We start from the raw sequence: 16045 nt of genomic DNA on the forward strand, positions 1-16045 counted from the left end.
TAACTGTTTGAGTGTATCCAGCCTCCTTTGATAGTATATGGGTGTCTTTTTAGTTGACAGTACTCACAAAGTTTCCTTGGTCTTTCACAAATAACTTAGCATAATCATTTAAATCCAAAATAATCCCTAAAAATGTCTATTTGGTTCAAAGTCCTAGGTCTCAATATCTCTCATAAAACATTTTCAACTCCTTCTAGGAAGTTGTACAGTATTTTTTGTTGTTATTATATACTCATAAATTTTATATAGCTGAGACCTTTCCTCATTTACATAATAAAAGAACTGAACTAAATGATCTTTTGATTTTTTTTTCCCCAGCTTCCTAAATTTTCTAAGTCTATGAAGTAATCAAAAACATCCTTTGGGTTACTAAAAAATTGCCTGTAGATCATAGCTACAAGAAAAAATTCCAGAATCCACTTTATTGAGGTGAATTGTGAAAGATAAAGGAGAAAAGAATTAAAAAAGAGTGACAGTCAGAATTATTGTGACTATTGAATATAAGGACCAAAGTCCCTTCTAGTGCCCATTGTGAAATTTCATTGGAATGCCATGTAGTAAGCAGAATGATCTTTTCATTTTCTCATAATTAAGTGAAACCGAGTATACAATTCAGAGCAAGGTATTAATTATTTGGGAATCATATGAATGCTTATTTTAGAAAAAAGAGATTATATTTCATAGTTGCAGAAACAGACAGTTGGATATAGGACTAAGAAGCACATAATCCTTATGTAGAACCCCAGCTGTGTAATCCTAAGCAAGCATCTTAACCTTTCGAAGTAGTAGTTATTGTGATGATTAAATGAAGTAACAAATATGAAGTATCTGACAGTTAGTGGGTCAATAACATGTGTTAAGTCCCTTTTCTTTCCCTAGTTTATCACTAAGGTAATTCCTCCCTGGAACTCACTGCTAAGCAATAGTTACAAAAAGATCTAAAATTTGCTACCAATTGGGCAGAAAGGACCTAAATGAAAAGAAATAAATGATAATAAAAGATTTAGGAGATATCTTTTCAGTTTTATTTTATTGATTCCAGAGCTGAGATTGTCAATATTTATTTGATAAATGAAAATTATTACATTTTACTGACAAAATGTGCATGACTAGTTCAGTACACTCAGACATCTACATTATTATGAGGATAAAGTCCAGGATCTTGGGGTAAAGCAAGGAAAAAGAAAAAAAAAAAAAACTACATAAGACAGAATGTAAGGACTAGAGTTAGTCATATAATCAAATTTTGTGTCAAGAAATAAACTCATTCGATTGACAATTATTTGCTGTGTATTTAGTAGTGTGCTAGCCTATGAAAATATGAAGTTAAGAAGAGATTATTCTAGTTTCTCAAGTCTGGGACAAGCAAGTAGTAAGGCAAATGAAGGAAAGAAGACACAGACCTATAGAAAGAGGACACAGACCCATAGAACAGGAGAAATTTTCAAAGCAGGAGCAAACATAAAGAGCTAAAACAGAAGAATATGAGCATGTGTGAGCATGGGTACTAATAATATTATACTCTTAACTGCCTAATGGATTTGGAAACATAAACAAAAAATCAATACATACTTAATTTTAAATTTGTTTTTAAACTGTATTGCCATGTAAATAAAAGATCATATATGTTCCAGCATCACTCAGCTTGTTCAATTATTGCAGCAGGCAGCATAACAATTACATAACAATGACAATAAACCAGGGTCATATGTCCCTTCAAAGTACAAAATACAAATATTTGAGGATCATTTAAGTTGCTTTTTAGGAAAAATTACATATTTTAGGCAAAACATAATTTAGGAGAAAAACCATTTCCTTCTATATCAAGCCTATGCTGAATTATTTGGCATAAATTTTTACAACAATTTCTGAATGTAAATTTACTTAGAGAAATAGCTGTCTAAAAATACTGAACAATTTGCATATGCTTACATAAGAAATACCTTTCTCCAGAATGAAATATAGTTTAAATTTATGCAAAAAAGCATGAGAATGGAAATTATCATAATTCAAATGAACTAAACTGTCAAAAATGAGATAAAATTAATTCTCTGTATTTGGTATTTTGTAAGTATGAAATATGCAGAGTATTCTTATTTTACTATTGTAACTAGAGAATAAGAGATTTGTACAAAGAAAGTCTGAAGAATCACTTTAACTTTATTCTTGTTGTCCTTAGAGGTTAAACCACCCTTTTACAAGAACCTTTCAACATAGCAACAAACATTTGGGTCAGTTCTAGAAACAGTTCACTGGTACCAAATCCTGAGAGTCCAGACGTACTGATTTTTCCACTTGTAAAACTACTATTCACCCAGTAACTTAAAACAAAGGGGAAGGGGGTCACTAGAAAAATAGGTAGCAACCAGAGGATTCAGAAGTAGAAAGAAATGAGAACTAAGTGAAAGGCAGGCATAGAAACAAAGGAAGGAACTGATTTGTTGCGGATTATCTTTCTATTCTACCTTTACGTGTTCTTGTTTCTTCTCTCTCTCTCTCTCTCTCTGTAAAACAGTGAGTTTCTGAAAGCTTAATATTTCTGAAAACATGTTTTTTTTTTCTTTTGCATATAAGGAAGTTTAAGAATGAGAGTAAAGAACAGCATAAAACTAAGAGGGAAATAGATAGGTGAAAATCTATCCAGGCAGGGAAAATCCACTTAGAGTTCCTCATGTATTCATCATATTGATGATTAAACATTGATCATCACTATAGAATTTCTTCTCTCTTGAAAGTAATGTCAGAAAGAATGTAAATTGCATAGGGATGTTCTATAAAGAAGGTTATATATAACTTCTATACTTACTGGTATTTCCTGTTTCTTTACCATTTAGAGTCAATTCAAAAGTATTTTTACCCTTTTGCAAACCATTTGAGTTTAGAGAGACTGCACCATATGCTCTGGCTGCCCAGGCAGTGTAAAGCAAAATGCTGAGCAATCATGTTGTGGATCTGATCCCTTCTGACAGCCAGCCCTGAAACTCAAGCCAGAAACCCCTGATCTTTCTTCCTTCCACAGCAGTTTTGGGACTGCATTATATGACTAATTATAACAGATTTCTATTTCACCTCAGCAATGGCCTCACAAATCCTGGATGTGCAAATGACTTTGCCTATCAGCTTTAACAATCTTATGTGTCATCTTTGCTTTATGACATCTACGACTTTTATGTCATCTAAATAATGATGGACAAAAATATGTAAATAATTTGGATTATCTTATATTAAAATCAGAATGTTCCCTTTACTTGATTCTTGTCCCTTTTATTCACCTCATGTAGAATATTTGATTAGGGAATCCTAATGCAATTTAAAATTTGATAAACAGAAATCAGTTCAAGAATTTCTCCTCTTTCTTTGCATGGAGTATGTTCAAGAATCATGTAGAATATCCACATCATTTCCTTAGTGTTCTACCACAATGATAAAAGAAATGCCTGGCATTCCCATTTACAGCGTATCCTTAACAGTAATATGTTAGTGAAATTGAGGTGCTTTGAAGACGAAGACCATTGTTGACATTACAGTGCCACTGCATATATAACAATACAAATTGAAAAACTATAGAGTAAGGAGGGGGCATGACATTCACTTGGGACAATCGTGGGCTAAGTCAATTGGTAAAATTTCATAATGTTCAATGAACATTTTAACTTAGAGACAAAAACATGTAGAATAGAGGGATGAGATCTCACAAGATGTACATAAATTAACTTTGGGGCAATTTATCTTTCACAGCATATTATGGGGCATTGCCAGCAGGTCACAGATGCACACCCTATGAGGAGTCTAAAAAGACATCTGTGAGGAGGGGAAAATGAAGTTTAAATTGTAATGTAGTAATAAGTAGCAACTATCCTTCAGATGACTGTTCACATATTTTTTAAAAGAAGGAAAAAAATCTTTTATGTACACTTTTTTACCATGCCAAATTAATGATAAGTAAAATGTCCTAGCTCATATATACACAAGGAACAACTAAATTAAGAGACAAGGAACACTGGGATGAAGATAAAGAGAGAAGTAAGAAAAAAAATAGGGAGAGGGGACATGAACTTAATACATTGTAGAGAGTAAGAGACATGATTTTAAATAGTAACTTTATCTATAATTCATAATTCTCCTGATTTTGAATCAAAATTGAGTTTAAATATGTTCATGCTAAATCTTATATTATCACAAATAATTCTTAGTCATCTTCTGTTTTCATTATACTTTCTATTATATCCACTGCCTGGAAAAGTCATGACCATTAACCATGAGGACATGTGTTTCATTACCTCATGGCTCAGGATCATTATTTAGTCACATTTTGATCATTGTTATGATTCTTGTAACCCAGGTCATCCAGGTAAAATAAAAATTAAACAATACATTTTAATATAAGTAACTGAGACATCCAAGTTATCTCATAATTCAATAATACCTTTTAAAATAAACCATTTAGAAAATCTACCCAAAAGTCAGGTCTATTCTTTAAAAATCTATTTTATGCAGATAACTTTAATAGCTACTGATTCCAAAATTTACAATTTAGAGGTATGAGAAATAAAAGAAGACAAAAATGAAATCATGGAAAAGAAAATACTTTGAATCTTTTCATCATATAGGTTGTTAAATACTTGCACAAACAGATAAAATTCCTTGGGAAGTACTTTGAAAATTCAGATTCTACTCCTATGATCACAGAGTGTATGATTCCCCCATGCCATCACATTAATAATTCACTTTATTATTTGCAAGCTAGATTTTAAAACTAAACAGGGACCATGTTCTGTAATCCTTTTTGGTTATATCTTAGTATAGGATAAATATTTATGGAAAAAATTAAAAAAATAAATAAAATTATTTTAATTTCTTAAAGAAGAAATTTTCTTTAAAAGATAGAACTAGTTGCATGGTAGTATAACAAATTGATGCCTTTTTCCTGTGATTTTTTCCATTATTATTTCTAACCTATTAACATGCAATATGACTGATTAAGCTTTCCACAGAATTATCTGCTAATGACATGGTCAGCCTCCTCTTGACTATGCTGAAGACCATGGGCACAATTTCCTTCTTTCTCTTGGCTTGCATTCTAGAAGTTCAGTACTTGGAAATACATCCTCCGTTTAATAAAGGATTATTTAAAATCATAAGAAACAAATTTTGTTGTGGAAATGAAAACAAAATTGTCTCTTTCTTATTCTTTTTACCCCTTTTGGAATGGCTTTAGGGTTCACAAAAGGAGAAAAGAGTAATAAGTGAAGCATATGAAGTAAAGATAAAAAATGTATTGAGGTGAGAAACCTGAGAGATAAAAGTAAAAAGAATGAAAGAGATTAGCAGATCATTTTACAAAGTTCCTCATATGTGTTTTAACCTGATGAGCAAAAATTCATCTTTTATATGATGAATTACAGGTGAATAATAATTCATTCTGAAGTGCTATAAATCTATGTCAACTTAGAATGAGATTTCCTAAGTTCACAAAATTACTAACCTTCTTTGGTACAATTGACTTGGGTTTCATCACTGAAGTCCCCACAGTCATTGTCACCATCACAAGCCCAATGGCCTGGGATACATCTGCCAGTGGCACATCTGAACTGGTGATCAAAGCAAGAGTGAACACAGCCCTCCTCATCACTCCCGTCACCACAGTCGTCATCTGGAAAGAAGAGGCAACAGCAGGTAGTGAAAACAGATCCAGGAAGAAAAGCTTTCTTATATATAACTTTTTCTTTCCGAATAGAATTTGATTTTGCTTTTGTAAAAGGAATGATGAATCTGATCACCATGAGCAGTGAGAGAATCATTTTCATCTTTATAATAGTATTGCTTCTCTTCTGGTATAACATCAACTGCTAAACTAAAAAAAAAAAAATGGATTTTGAAGCTTAATTTCTATTTCGTTCTTAAATAACTAAACATTAACTGAATATTTCTATGTTGCACAAATCAAAGGGATACTGGTGATTGTAGCAATTTCATGAAATGATACAAATAGTTATATAATTATTCTGTAAAGTCATTACTTAAGCCTATAATCCTTATCCCACAGAGTTCATAGCTGTATTTCTACTCAGACCTTTTCCATTCTCCAACATGAGAACTTATATGCATTCCTCTCCCACTATCTACTGTGCCTGTGTATATGCCTGGAAATTGCCATGTAATATCATTAGAAATGATTTATATTCTCTATTAACAACCACTGCAGGAAGAAGGGGAAGAGGAATATGAAAAGAAAATAGATTAAGTTGAACTAAATAACTGAAAATGCATTGCCTCATATGTAACTATTTTATTTTACAGTCTGCATTTTGATTCATTGTACACAAATGGGGTATGTCGTTTCGTTTCTATGGTTGTACACAATGTAGATTCATACCATTCTTGTAATCATACGTGTACGTAGGGTAATGATGTATGTCTCATTCCACCATTTTTCATAGGATTCATATGTAATTGATTCATGTATATTTGGAATAATTTAGCATAATGTATATAATGAACTGTAAGAAAAAACATCACTTGTGCATTAAAAGCAAGGTGACAGTGTTGAGACCATATGGATAATTCCATAATAATATATAAACTACTCCACCCTGAAGTCATATAAATGATATGAGAACCTAAATTGTCCACGTTGAATTGTCCCCTTCACTTCATCTTGACAGATTCAGCTGTGTCCAACCTAATATCTGAAAAGACTTCCTATCACAGCTCCATGGGACAAATTTTGGTCTCCATTATCCTTAATGCTAATCCCCACTGATGTCCCAGCTGCCCTCTCACCACTCCTCTTAACCATTTTGCTTGATCTGCAGACTTCTCTTACAAACCATCTCTAAGGGAAGCCAGGCAACTCAGACCACCAGCTCCCAATGAAATCAGTGGTATACAGTGAACATTTGGTACTTACCAGAATCACAGTGCCATTTGCTGCTAATGCATCTTCCACTTTTGCATATAAATTGAGTTAGTGGCTCACAAGTTGGGAATTCTGTGAAAAACACAAAAGAAACCACTAGGAAACATGTCATTAATTTTTTAATTTTTTTTATACTTAATTTGTATCTTGTTTGTTAATGCAATCAGAATCCCGCTCCTGTTTTCTACAAAGGCACAGATGAAAGAGTGGATAAACAATTATAGTGACTGTAACTTCCTCAGGACATAGCATACACATCCTTTTAATATCTTTTAAATGAGTACTTTCCAGTACTGAAAGCCTAGGAGAATCATTTGATGAAGGATCATTTAGTTTCATTATAGTACTGGATAAATGAATAGATGTCAACTCAGTGCATCAGAGTACTCAACCTTCTCTCCGTGAAAAACAGGAGATAAAAAGCTCTGCATGTTGGCGCTGCAAACTAATGTGTTTATGCTTCAACGTACGAAGATTTTTAATAGAAAAATCTGAGTAGTAAAGTCAGGTCTAACACTGGCCTCTGAGAGATGTGATGTCAATATCATATAAGTAAAAAAAGAAAATAATTTAGTAAAATCAGCTGCAAAGACTTTGAAAATGTGAATTCTGCATCCAAATAAAAAGCAAAAAAAAAAAACCTGAAAAAGAATTAAACTTCAAAATAAAATTTCAAACAATTATATCAAAACACTGATTACATTAATTAAAATTTAAGCAATTAAAACAGTAAAAGACATGGAATTATCATAAAATATTTTAAGAGATAATTAACTAACTTAAAGTATTTGTAAGTCCAGAAGTTAGCATTTACTGAACAGTGAATCTAAAACATTTGGAGTAATATTATTTCCCAGGAAAGAACTTTATTCTATTTCATATATGGAAAAAATTTTACCTAAAGTTTTGTGAATTTCTCAAAACCAGACCTTTCAGTTCCCAGGAAAATAAGCATGAAATCATAATTCCTCACATACCTGAGCTTATTTAACAGATATTAAAAGAAAAAAACAAGAAACCAAAGAAACTCCATTATTTCATTCATATAAAGACAGAAGAAAGTGCTAAGAAATACTATTCCTCTGACAACTGAAGCCAAAGACATTTTATGCAAAGTATTTTTTTCTCTTTAAGAATTGACTTGGGGGGGGGGGTTCAAGATGGCAGACTAGAGGGTGGCTGCATTTCATGTTGCTCCAGGACTCAGGATTCAAAAGAGGAGATGGTGAGAGACTTGGGACCAACTCAAAGCCGACGGGTGAGTCTCTCCCCTTGGGGAGGCGTCCCAGATGGGGCGGTAGTCCTGGAACGCAGGGAACTTTGTGAAGTAGAGTTGCCTGGCGAGACACCCCTCCCCCCACTGGAGCAGTGAACTCACACAACTGGGAGCATCGTAGAGGTGGCTGCTCAGCACAGCGCTTGGACTTGGAGCAACCACTGGGGCTCTGGGCGGCTGCCTAGAGGAGGAGCTGCGTGGCGAGCTGTTTGGACTCAGAGCAATAGCTTCTGAACACCAGGGGGCGACCCAGAGGAGGAGGAGGAGCGCGGCAGGTTGCTTAGACTCGGAGGGACTGCACCAGAGCTACAGGCGGTTGCCAGAGGAGGAGCTGTGTGGCGAGATGTTTGGACTCAGAGCGATCGCACCTGAACACCTGGGGGGCTGCCTGGAGGAAGAGGAGGAGGGCGGAGGGTTGCTTAGACTCGGAGGGACTACACCAGAGCTACAGGCGGTTGCCAGACAAGGAGTTGCGCGGTGAGCTGTTCATACTCAGAGTGACCGCTTCTGAATACCGGGGGGGTTGCCCAGAGGAAGAGGAAGAGCGTGGCAGGTCGCTTGGTCTAGGAGTGACTGCATCAGAGGTCCGGGTGGCTTCTCAGAGGAGGAGGCGAGTGGTGAGTTGTTTGGACTCAAAGAGACCACTCCTGAACACCGGGGGCCTGCCTGGAGGAGAAGCGCGGTAGGTCGCTTGGTCTCGGAGTGACCGCACCTGAACACATGGGGGGCTACCCCAAGGAGGAGGAGGAATGGGGCAGGTCACTTGAACTCAGAGTAACTGCATAGGGCTACGGGCAGTTGGCGGGAGGAGGAGACGCGAAGTGAGTTGCTTGGACTCCTAGTGACAGCATCAGAACGCCGGGCGGCTGTCCGGAGGAAGAGGCGTGTGGCGGGTTGCTGGGACTCGGAGCGACTGTACAGGGCTCCAGGTGGTTGCTCAGAGGAGGGGCCGCATAGCCAGGTGATTAGGTGCAGAGCAGGGTCCCAGGACCTAGGCGGCTTCTTGGTGGAAGAGCCGCACAGAGACACGCTTAGGGCGGAGTGATGTTTCCAGGACTGCAGGCAGCTTCTCTAAGGACAGGCAGCCTAAGGAGACTCATCTGCGAAGGGTGAGGCTCCCAGGCCCAGGAAGTAGATCCGGGTCCCTGGGAATGTTGCAGAGGAAGGCAGCCCAGCCCAGGTGGTAGTTGTAGATTGAGGGGAAACTCTAGGAGGGGAACTGACCAGCAAGACCTCCCCACTGGGTGAGTCTTCCCTGCCGGGTGAGGTTTTCCCACAAGGACAGTAAAACCAGAGACACTGGCACAAACAGGCCTTGCCTCAGCCCGCAGTCTAGTTCCCCTTTGGATGACCATTGGTCAACAAGTGGAGGCACCTCTGCCCACTATCAAGGAATATATCCCACCTGAAGGTCACCACCCCTAGAGAGGCAGCTTCCTTGTGGAGCACCGCATTATCAACTTCCTCCAAGATTTCAGGCTACTGAAGGATAAGAGGGGATATACTAGCAATCTTCAGGGACATTATATGTCAATAGAGGAAATTTGCAATATCTTAATGGTCCACTGATTCCTGAACAATATGAGAAAACAAGGGAAGAAAATGCCCCAAACAAATCTAGATGTTACATCAATAAAATCCAACGACAGCATGGCAGAAGAAATGACAGAAAGGGAGTTCAGAATGTGCATAATTAAAATGATCAGGGAAGCAAATGATGAGATGAAAAAGCAAATGCAGGCATTGAATGATAAGATGAAAGAGCAAATGCAGGCATTGAATGATCACACCAATCGACAGTTAAAAGAGCACATACAGGAAGCAAAAGACCATTTCAATAAAGAGTTAGAGATATTGAAGAAAAAAAAAAAAAACCAAACAGAAATCCTTGAAATGAAGGAAACAATAAACCAAATTAAGAACTCCATAGTAAGCATAACCAATAGGATAGAACACCTGGAAGACAGAACCTCAGATATTGAAGACAAAATATTTAACCTTGAAAACGAAGTTGACCAAACAGAGAAGATGGTAAGAAATCGTGAACAGAATCTCCAAGAACTATGGGATATCATGAAAAGGTCAAATTTGAGAATTATTGGGATTGAGGAAGGCTTAGAGAAACAAACCAAAGGAATGAACAATCTATTCAATGAAATAATATCAGAAAATTTCCCAAATCTGAAGAATGAAATGGAAAATCAAGTTCAAGAGGCTTATAGGACTTCAAATACACAAAATTACAACAGACCCACACCAAGGCACCTTATAATGAAAATACCTAACGTACAAAATAAAGACAGAATTTTAAAGGCTGTGAGAGAAAAGAACCAAATTACATTCAGGGGGAAACCAATACGGATATCAGCAGATTTTTCAATCCAGACCCTAAAAGCTAGAAGGGCCTGGAACAACATTTTTCAAGACCTGAAAGAAAATGGATGCCAACCAAGAATATTGTACCCAGCAAAACTTACCTTCAAATTTGACGATGAAATAAAATCCTTCCATGATAAACAAAAGCTAAAAGAATTTACAAAAAGAAAGCCAGCATTACAGAACATTCTCAGCAAAATATTCCATGAGGAAGAGATAAAAAACAAAGAAGCAAATCAGCAAAGGGAGGAATTATCCTAAAGGAACTGTCAAATAAAGGAGGAACCAAGTTGTGTCAAAAAAATAAATAAATAAATAAAATTTAAAAAATGAACCAAATGACCGGGAATACAAATCATATCTCAATAATAACCCTGAATGTTTATGGCCTGAATTCATTAATCAAAAGACATAGACTGGCAGATTAGATTAAAAAGAAAGATCCAACAAAATGTTGCCTGCAAGAGACTCACCTCATAGAAAGAGATACCCATAGACTAAAGGTGAAAGGATGGGGAAAAACATACCATGCACAGGGACTCAGCAAAAAAGCTGGAGTATCCATCCTCATTTCAGATAATGTGTACTTCAAGCCAAAGTTAGTCAGAAGGGATAAAGAAGGACATTTCATACTGCTTAAGGGAAGCATAAATCAGCAAGATATAACAATCATAAACATCTATGCCCCAAACAGTGGCTCATCCATGTATGTCAAACAAATCCTTCTCAATTTTAGAAACCAAATAGACTGTAACACAATAATACTAGGTGATTTTAACACGCCTCTCTCACCACTGGACAGATCTTCCAAACAAAAATTGAACAAAGAAATCATAGAGCTCAATAACACAATCAATAATTTAGACTTAACAGACATTTATAGAATATACCATCCAACCAAGTGTAAATACACTTTCTTCTCAGCAGCACATGGATCCTTCTCTAAAATAGACCATATATTATGCCACAAAGCTAATGTTAGCAAATACAAGAAGATAGAGACACTACCTTGTATTCTATCAGATCATAATGGATTGAAGTTAGAAATAAATGAAAGAGTAAAAAACAGAAACTACTCCAACACATGGAGATTAAACAATTGCTATTATATGATGAAAGGATAACAGAAGATATTAGGCAGGAAATTAAAAAATTCTTAGAGGTAAATGAAAACAAAGAAACATCATATCAAAATCTCTGGGACACTATGAAAGCAGTACTTAGAGGAAAATTTATTTCATAGAGCGCATTTAATAAAAGAAGGAAAACTCAACAAATAAATGACCTAACACTACAGTTTAAAGCCCTAGAAAAAGAAGAACAGACCAACACCAAAAGTAGTAGAAGACAGGAAATAGTTAAACTCAGAGCTGAAATCAAGAAATTGAAACAAAAGAAACAATACAAAAAATTGACAAAATAAATAGTTGGTTCTTCTAAAAAATAAACAAAATTGATAAACTTTTAGCCACACTAACAAAGAGAAGACAAGAGAAAACCCAAATCACTAAAATTCGGAATGAACAAGGAAATATCACAACAGACACGATTGAAATACAAAACATAATTAGAAGCTATTTTGAAAATCTATACTCCAACAAAATAGAAAATTTCAAAGACATCAACAGGTTTCTAGAGACATATGAATTGCCTAAACCGAACGAGGAGGACATACACAATTTAAATAGACCAATTTCAAGTAATGAAATAGAAGAAGTCATCAAAAGCCTACCAACAAAGAAAAGTCCAGGACCAGATGGGTTCTCAGTCAAGTTCTACAAAACCTTTAAAGAAGAGCTCATTCTAATACTTCTCAAAGTATTCCATAAAATAGAAGAGGAGGAAACCCTCCCAAACTCATTCTATGAAGCCAATATTACCCTGATACCTAAACCAGACAGAGACAAATCGAGGAAAGAAAATTTCAGACCAATATCCTTAATGAACATCTACGCAAAAATTCTCAACAAAATTTTAGCAAATCGCATACAAAAACATATTAAAAAGATAGTGCACCATGATCAAGTGGGTTTCATCCCAGGGATGCAAGGTTGGTTCAACATCAGGAAATCAATAAATGTAATTCACCATATCAATAGACTTAAAGTCAAAAATCACATGATTATTTCAATAGATGCAGAAAAAGCATTTGATAAAATACAGCACCCCTTCATGCTCAAAACACTAGAAAAAATAGGGATAGTGGGAACATTCCTTAACATTGTAAAGGCCATCGATGCTAAGCCCATGGCTAATATCATTCTAAATGGTGAAAAACTGAAAGCATTCCCCCTAAAAACTAGAACCAGGCAGGGATGCCCTCTTTCACCACTTCTATTCAATATCGTCCTTGAAACTCTAGCCAGAGCAATTAGACAGACCAAAGAAATTAAAGGGATACGAATAGGAAAAGAAGAACTCAAACTATCCCTATTTGCTGATGATATGATTATATACTTAGAGGAACCAGGAAATTCCACCAGAAAACTTTTAGAACTCATAAGTGAATTCAGTAAAGTAGCAGGATATAATATCAATGCACATAAATCTAAAGCATTTTTATACATAAGTGATGAATCTTCAGAAAGAGAAATTAGGAAAACTATCCCATTCACAATAGCATCGAAAAAAATAAAATACTTGGGAATCAATCTCACAAAAGAGGTGAAAGACCTCTACAATGAGAACTACAGAACACTAAAGAAAGAAATTCAAGAAAACCTTAGAAGATGGAAAGATCTCCCATGTTCTTGGATAGGCAGAATTAATATTGTCAAAATGGCCATACTACCAAAAGTACTATACAGATTCAATGCAATTCCAATTAAAATCCCAATGATGTACCGTACAGAAATATAGCAAGCAATTTTGAAATTCATTTGGAAGAATAAAAAATCCAGAATAGCTAAAGCAATCCTTAGCAGAAAGAGTGAAGCAGGGGGTATCGCAATAACAGATCTTCAACTCTACTACAAAGCAATAGTAACAAAAACGGCATGGTATTGGTACCAAAATAGAAAGGTGGATCAATGGTACAGAATAGAGGACATGGACACAAACCCAAATAAATACAATTTTCTCATACTAGACAAAGGTGCCAAAAATATGCAATGGATAAAAGATAGCCTCTTCAACAAATGGTGCTGGGAGAATTGGAAATCCATATGCAACAGAATGAAACTAAACCCATATCTCTCACCATGCACCAAACTAAACTCAAAATGGATTAAGGACCTCGGAATCAGACCAGAGACCTTGCATCTTAAGGAAGAAAAAGTAGGTCCAGAGCATCAACATGTCAGCTTAGGACCAGAGTTCCTCAACATGACTCCCATAGCACAAGAAATAAAAACAAGAATCAATAACTGGGATAGATTCAAACTAAAAAGCTTTCTCTCAGCAAAGGAAACTATCAGCAATGCAAAGAAAGAGCCTACAGAGTGGGAGAAAATCTTTGCCAATCATACTTCAGATAGAGCACTAATCTCCAGAATCTATAAAGAACTCAAAAAATTCTACACCAAGATTGCAAATAATCCAATCGACAAATGGGCTAAGGAAATGAATAGACACTTCACTAAAGAAGATCTACAAGCAATCAACAAACATATGGAAAAATGTTCAACATCTCTAGTAATAAGAGAAATGCAAATCAAAACCACCCTAAGATTCCATCTCACCCCAATTAGAATGGCGATTATCAAGAATACAAGCAACAACAGGTGTTGGCGAGGATGTGGGGAGAAAGGTACACTCATACATTGCTGGTGGGGTTGCAAATTAGTACAACCACTCTGGAAAGCAGTGTGGAGATTCCTTAGAAAACTTGGAATGGAACCACCATTTGACCCAGCTATCCCACTCCTTGGCCTATACCCAAAGGACTTAAAATCAGCATACTACAGAGATACAGCCACATCAATGTTCATAGTTGCTCAGTTCACAATAGCCAGTTTGTGGAACCAACCTAGATGTCCTTCAATTGATGAATGGATAAAGAAAATGTGGTATATATATACAATGGAATATTACTCAGCCATAAAGAATGAAAAAATTATAGCATTTGCAGGCAAATGGATGAAATTGGAGAATATCATGCTAAGTGAGATAAGCCAATCTCAAAACCAAAGGACGAATGATATCGCTAATAAGTGGATGATGACACATAATGGGTGGTGGGAGGGGTTAGTGTTAGGGTTAGAGTTTGGGTTAGGGAGGGGGGCAAGAATGGAGGAAGGAAGGACTGTATAGAGGGAAAAGAGGGGTGGGAGGGGTGGGGGGGAAGGGGAAAAATAACAGAATGAATCAAACAACATTACCCTATGTAAATTTCTGATTACACAAATGGTATGCCTTTACGCCACGTACAGTGAAACATCATGTATCCCATTTGTTTACAATTAAAAAAAAAAAGAATTGACTTAGCACAATGAATCCCACTATTTGTGCACCAATAAAATTTCAATCCACAAAAAGAAGGTATTCTGTGTATTAAAAACACATTATTTGTATTCATAATGTTTCAAATGATACTAACTTATGCCAATGTATGTCCACTGATATGTTATCAGGAGACTAACTTCAGAAAATAATAATATAATTTTTAAGAAGATAACTAACTTATAATCATCTAATATATTTGATGGAAGGTAAGGAACCATAAATATCTTCAAATTATATTCTGTAGACTGTCTCAGAACTATCAAAGATATCTGATGGCTGAGCAGGCTGGACTTTACTGTCCAAAATTCTTCAGACACAAGTATTTTCCTATCTATTTATGAATCTATATATTTGACTAATATATATATATATATATAATTTTAACTTTTCAATTTTGAAAATAGTTTGGAAAAAATACATAAAAAACAAAGATGTATTTCTCAGGTTTAAAAGATGACAACCACTGATTCTGTCCAATCATTTAGTCCCAAGGCAATTGAAACTCAGAAAACTTAAGTCTGAGTAATGTGACAGATATCTCCTTATCAAAAAACATGCCTAAGAATTCAGGTCTTCAAACTCTCTATCCACTCCCCTTTCTACTATATTCTATTGCAAATTTAATTTGTCACTATAAGGTACCTAAGCTATTTTGCTCTATTCATATTTTAGCATAAATTATAAATACTAAACATTTTTCATAGATTGCTTTATCATGCAAAATAACACTTTCTTACTATCAGAAATGTGTCTCTATCATTATTTTTTGTATTTTGTTTGCTAATTTTTGTACATACCAGATACTTCTTCATAATTTACAATTCTGGACATTTCTATTATTTATAGGTGTTTGATCTTTAAATTATAAAACTATCAATTTTGGGGGGGTACTATGAATTTATGTACATTCTCCATTGAATTACGTCCCTAATCCTGCTTATTTTATATTAAGACAGGGTCTCCCTAAGTTGCCCAGGCTGGCCATGAACTTGTGTTCCCCTGCCTCAGCTTCCTGACTCCCTGGGATTAAA

At 35.6% G+C, this 16045-nt stretch overlaps 1 protein-coding gene across 1 annotated transcript in view; it reads right to left on the reverse strand.

Moving 5' to 3' along the window:
* Lrp1b (LDL receptor related protein 1B) overlaps nucleotides 1–16045 on the reverse strand; it is a 1852169-nt gene that overhangs the window by 711336 nt on the left and 1124788 nt on the right. Inside the window, 2 exon segments of the mRNA XM_047543195.1 lie at nucleotides 5486–5653; nucleotides 6911–6991. Coding sequence (XP_047399151.1) covers nucleotides 5486–5653; nucleotides 6911–6991 — 249 coding nt within the window.

This window comes from Sciurus carolinensis, chromosome 3 (assembly GCF_902686445.1).
Source record: "Sciurus carolinensis chromosome 3, mSciCar1.2, whole genome shotgun sequence".
NCBI lineage: Eukaryota > Metazoa > Chordata > Mammalia > Rodentia > Sciuridae > Sciurus > Sciurus carolinensis.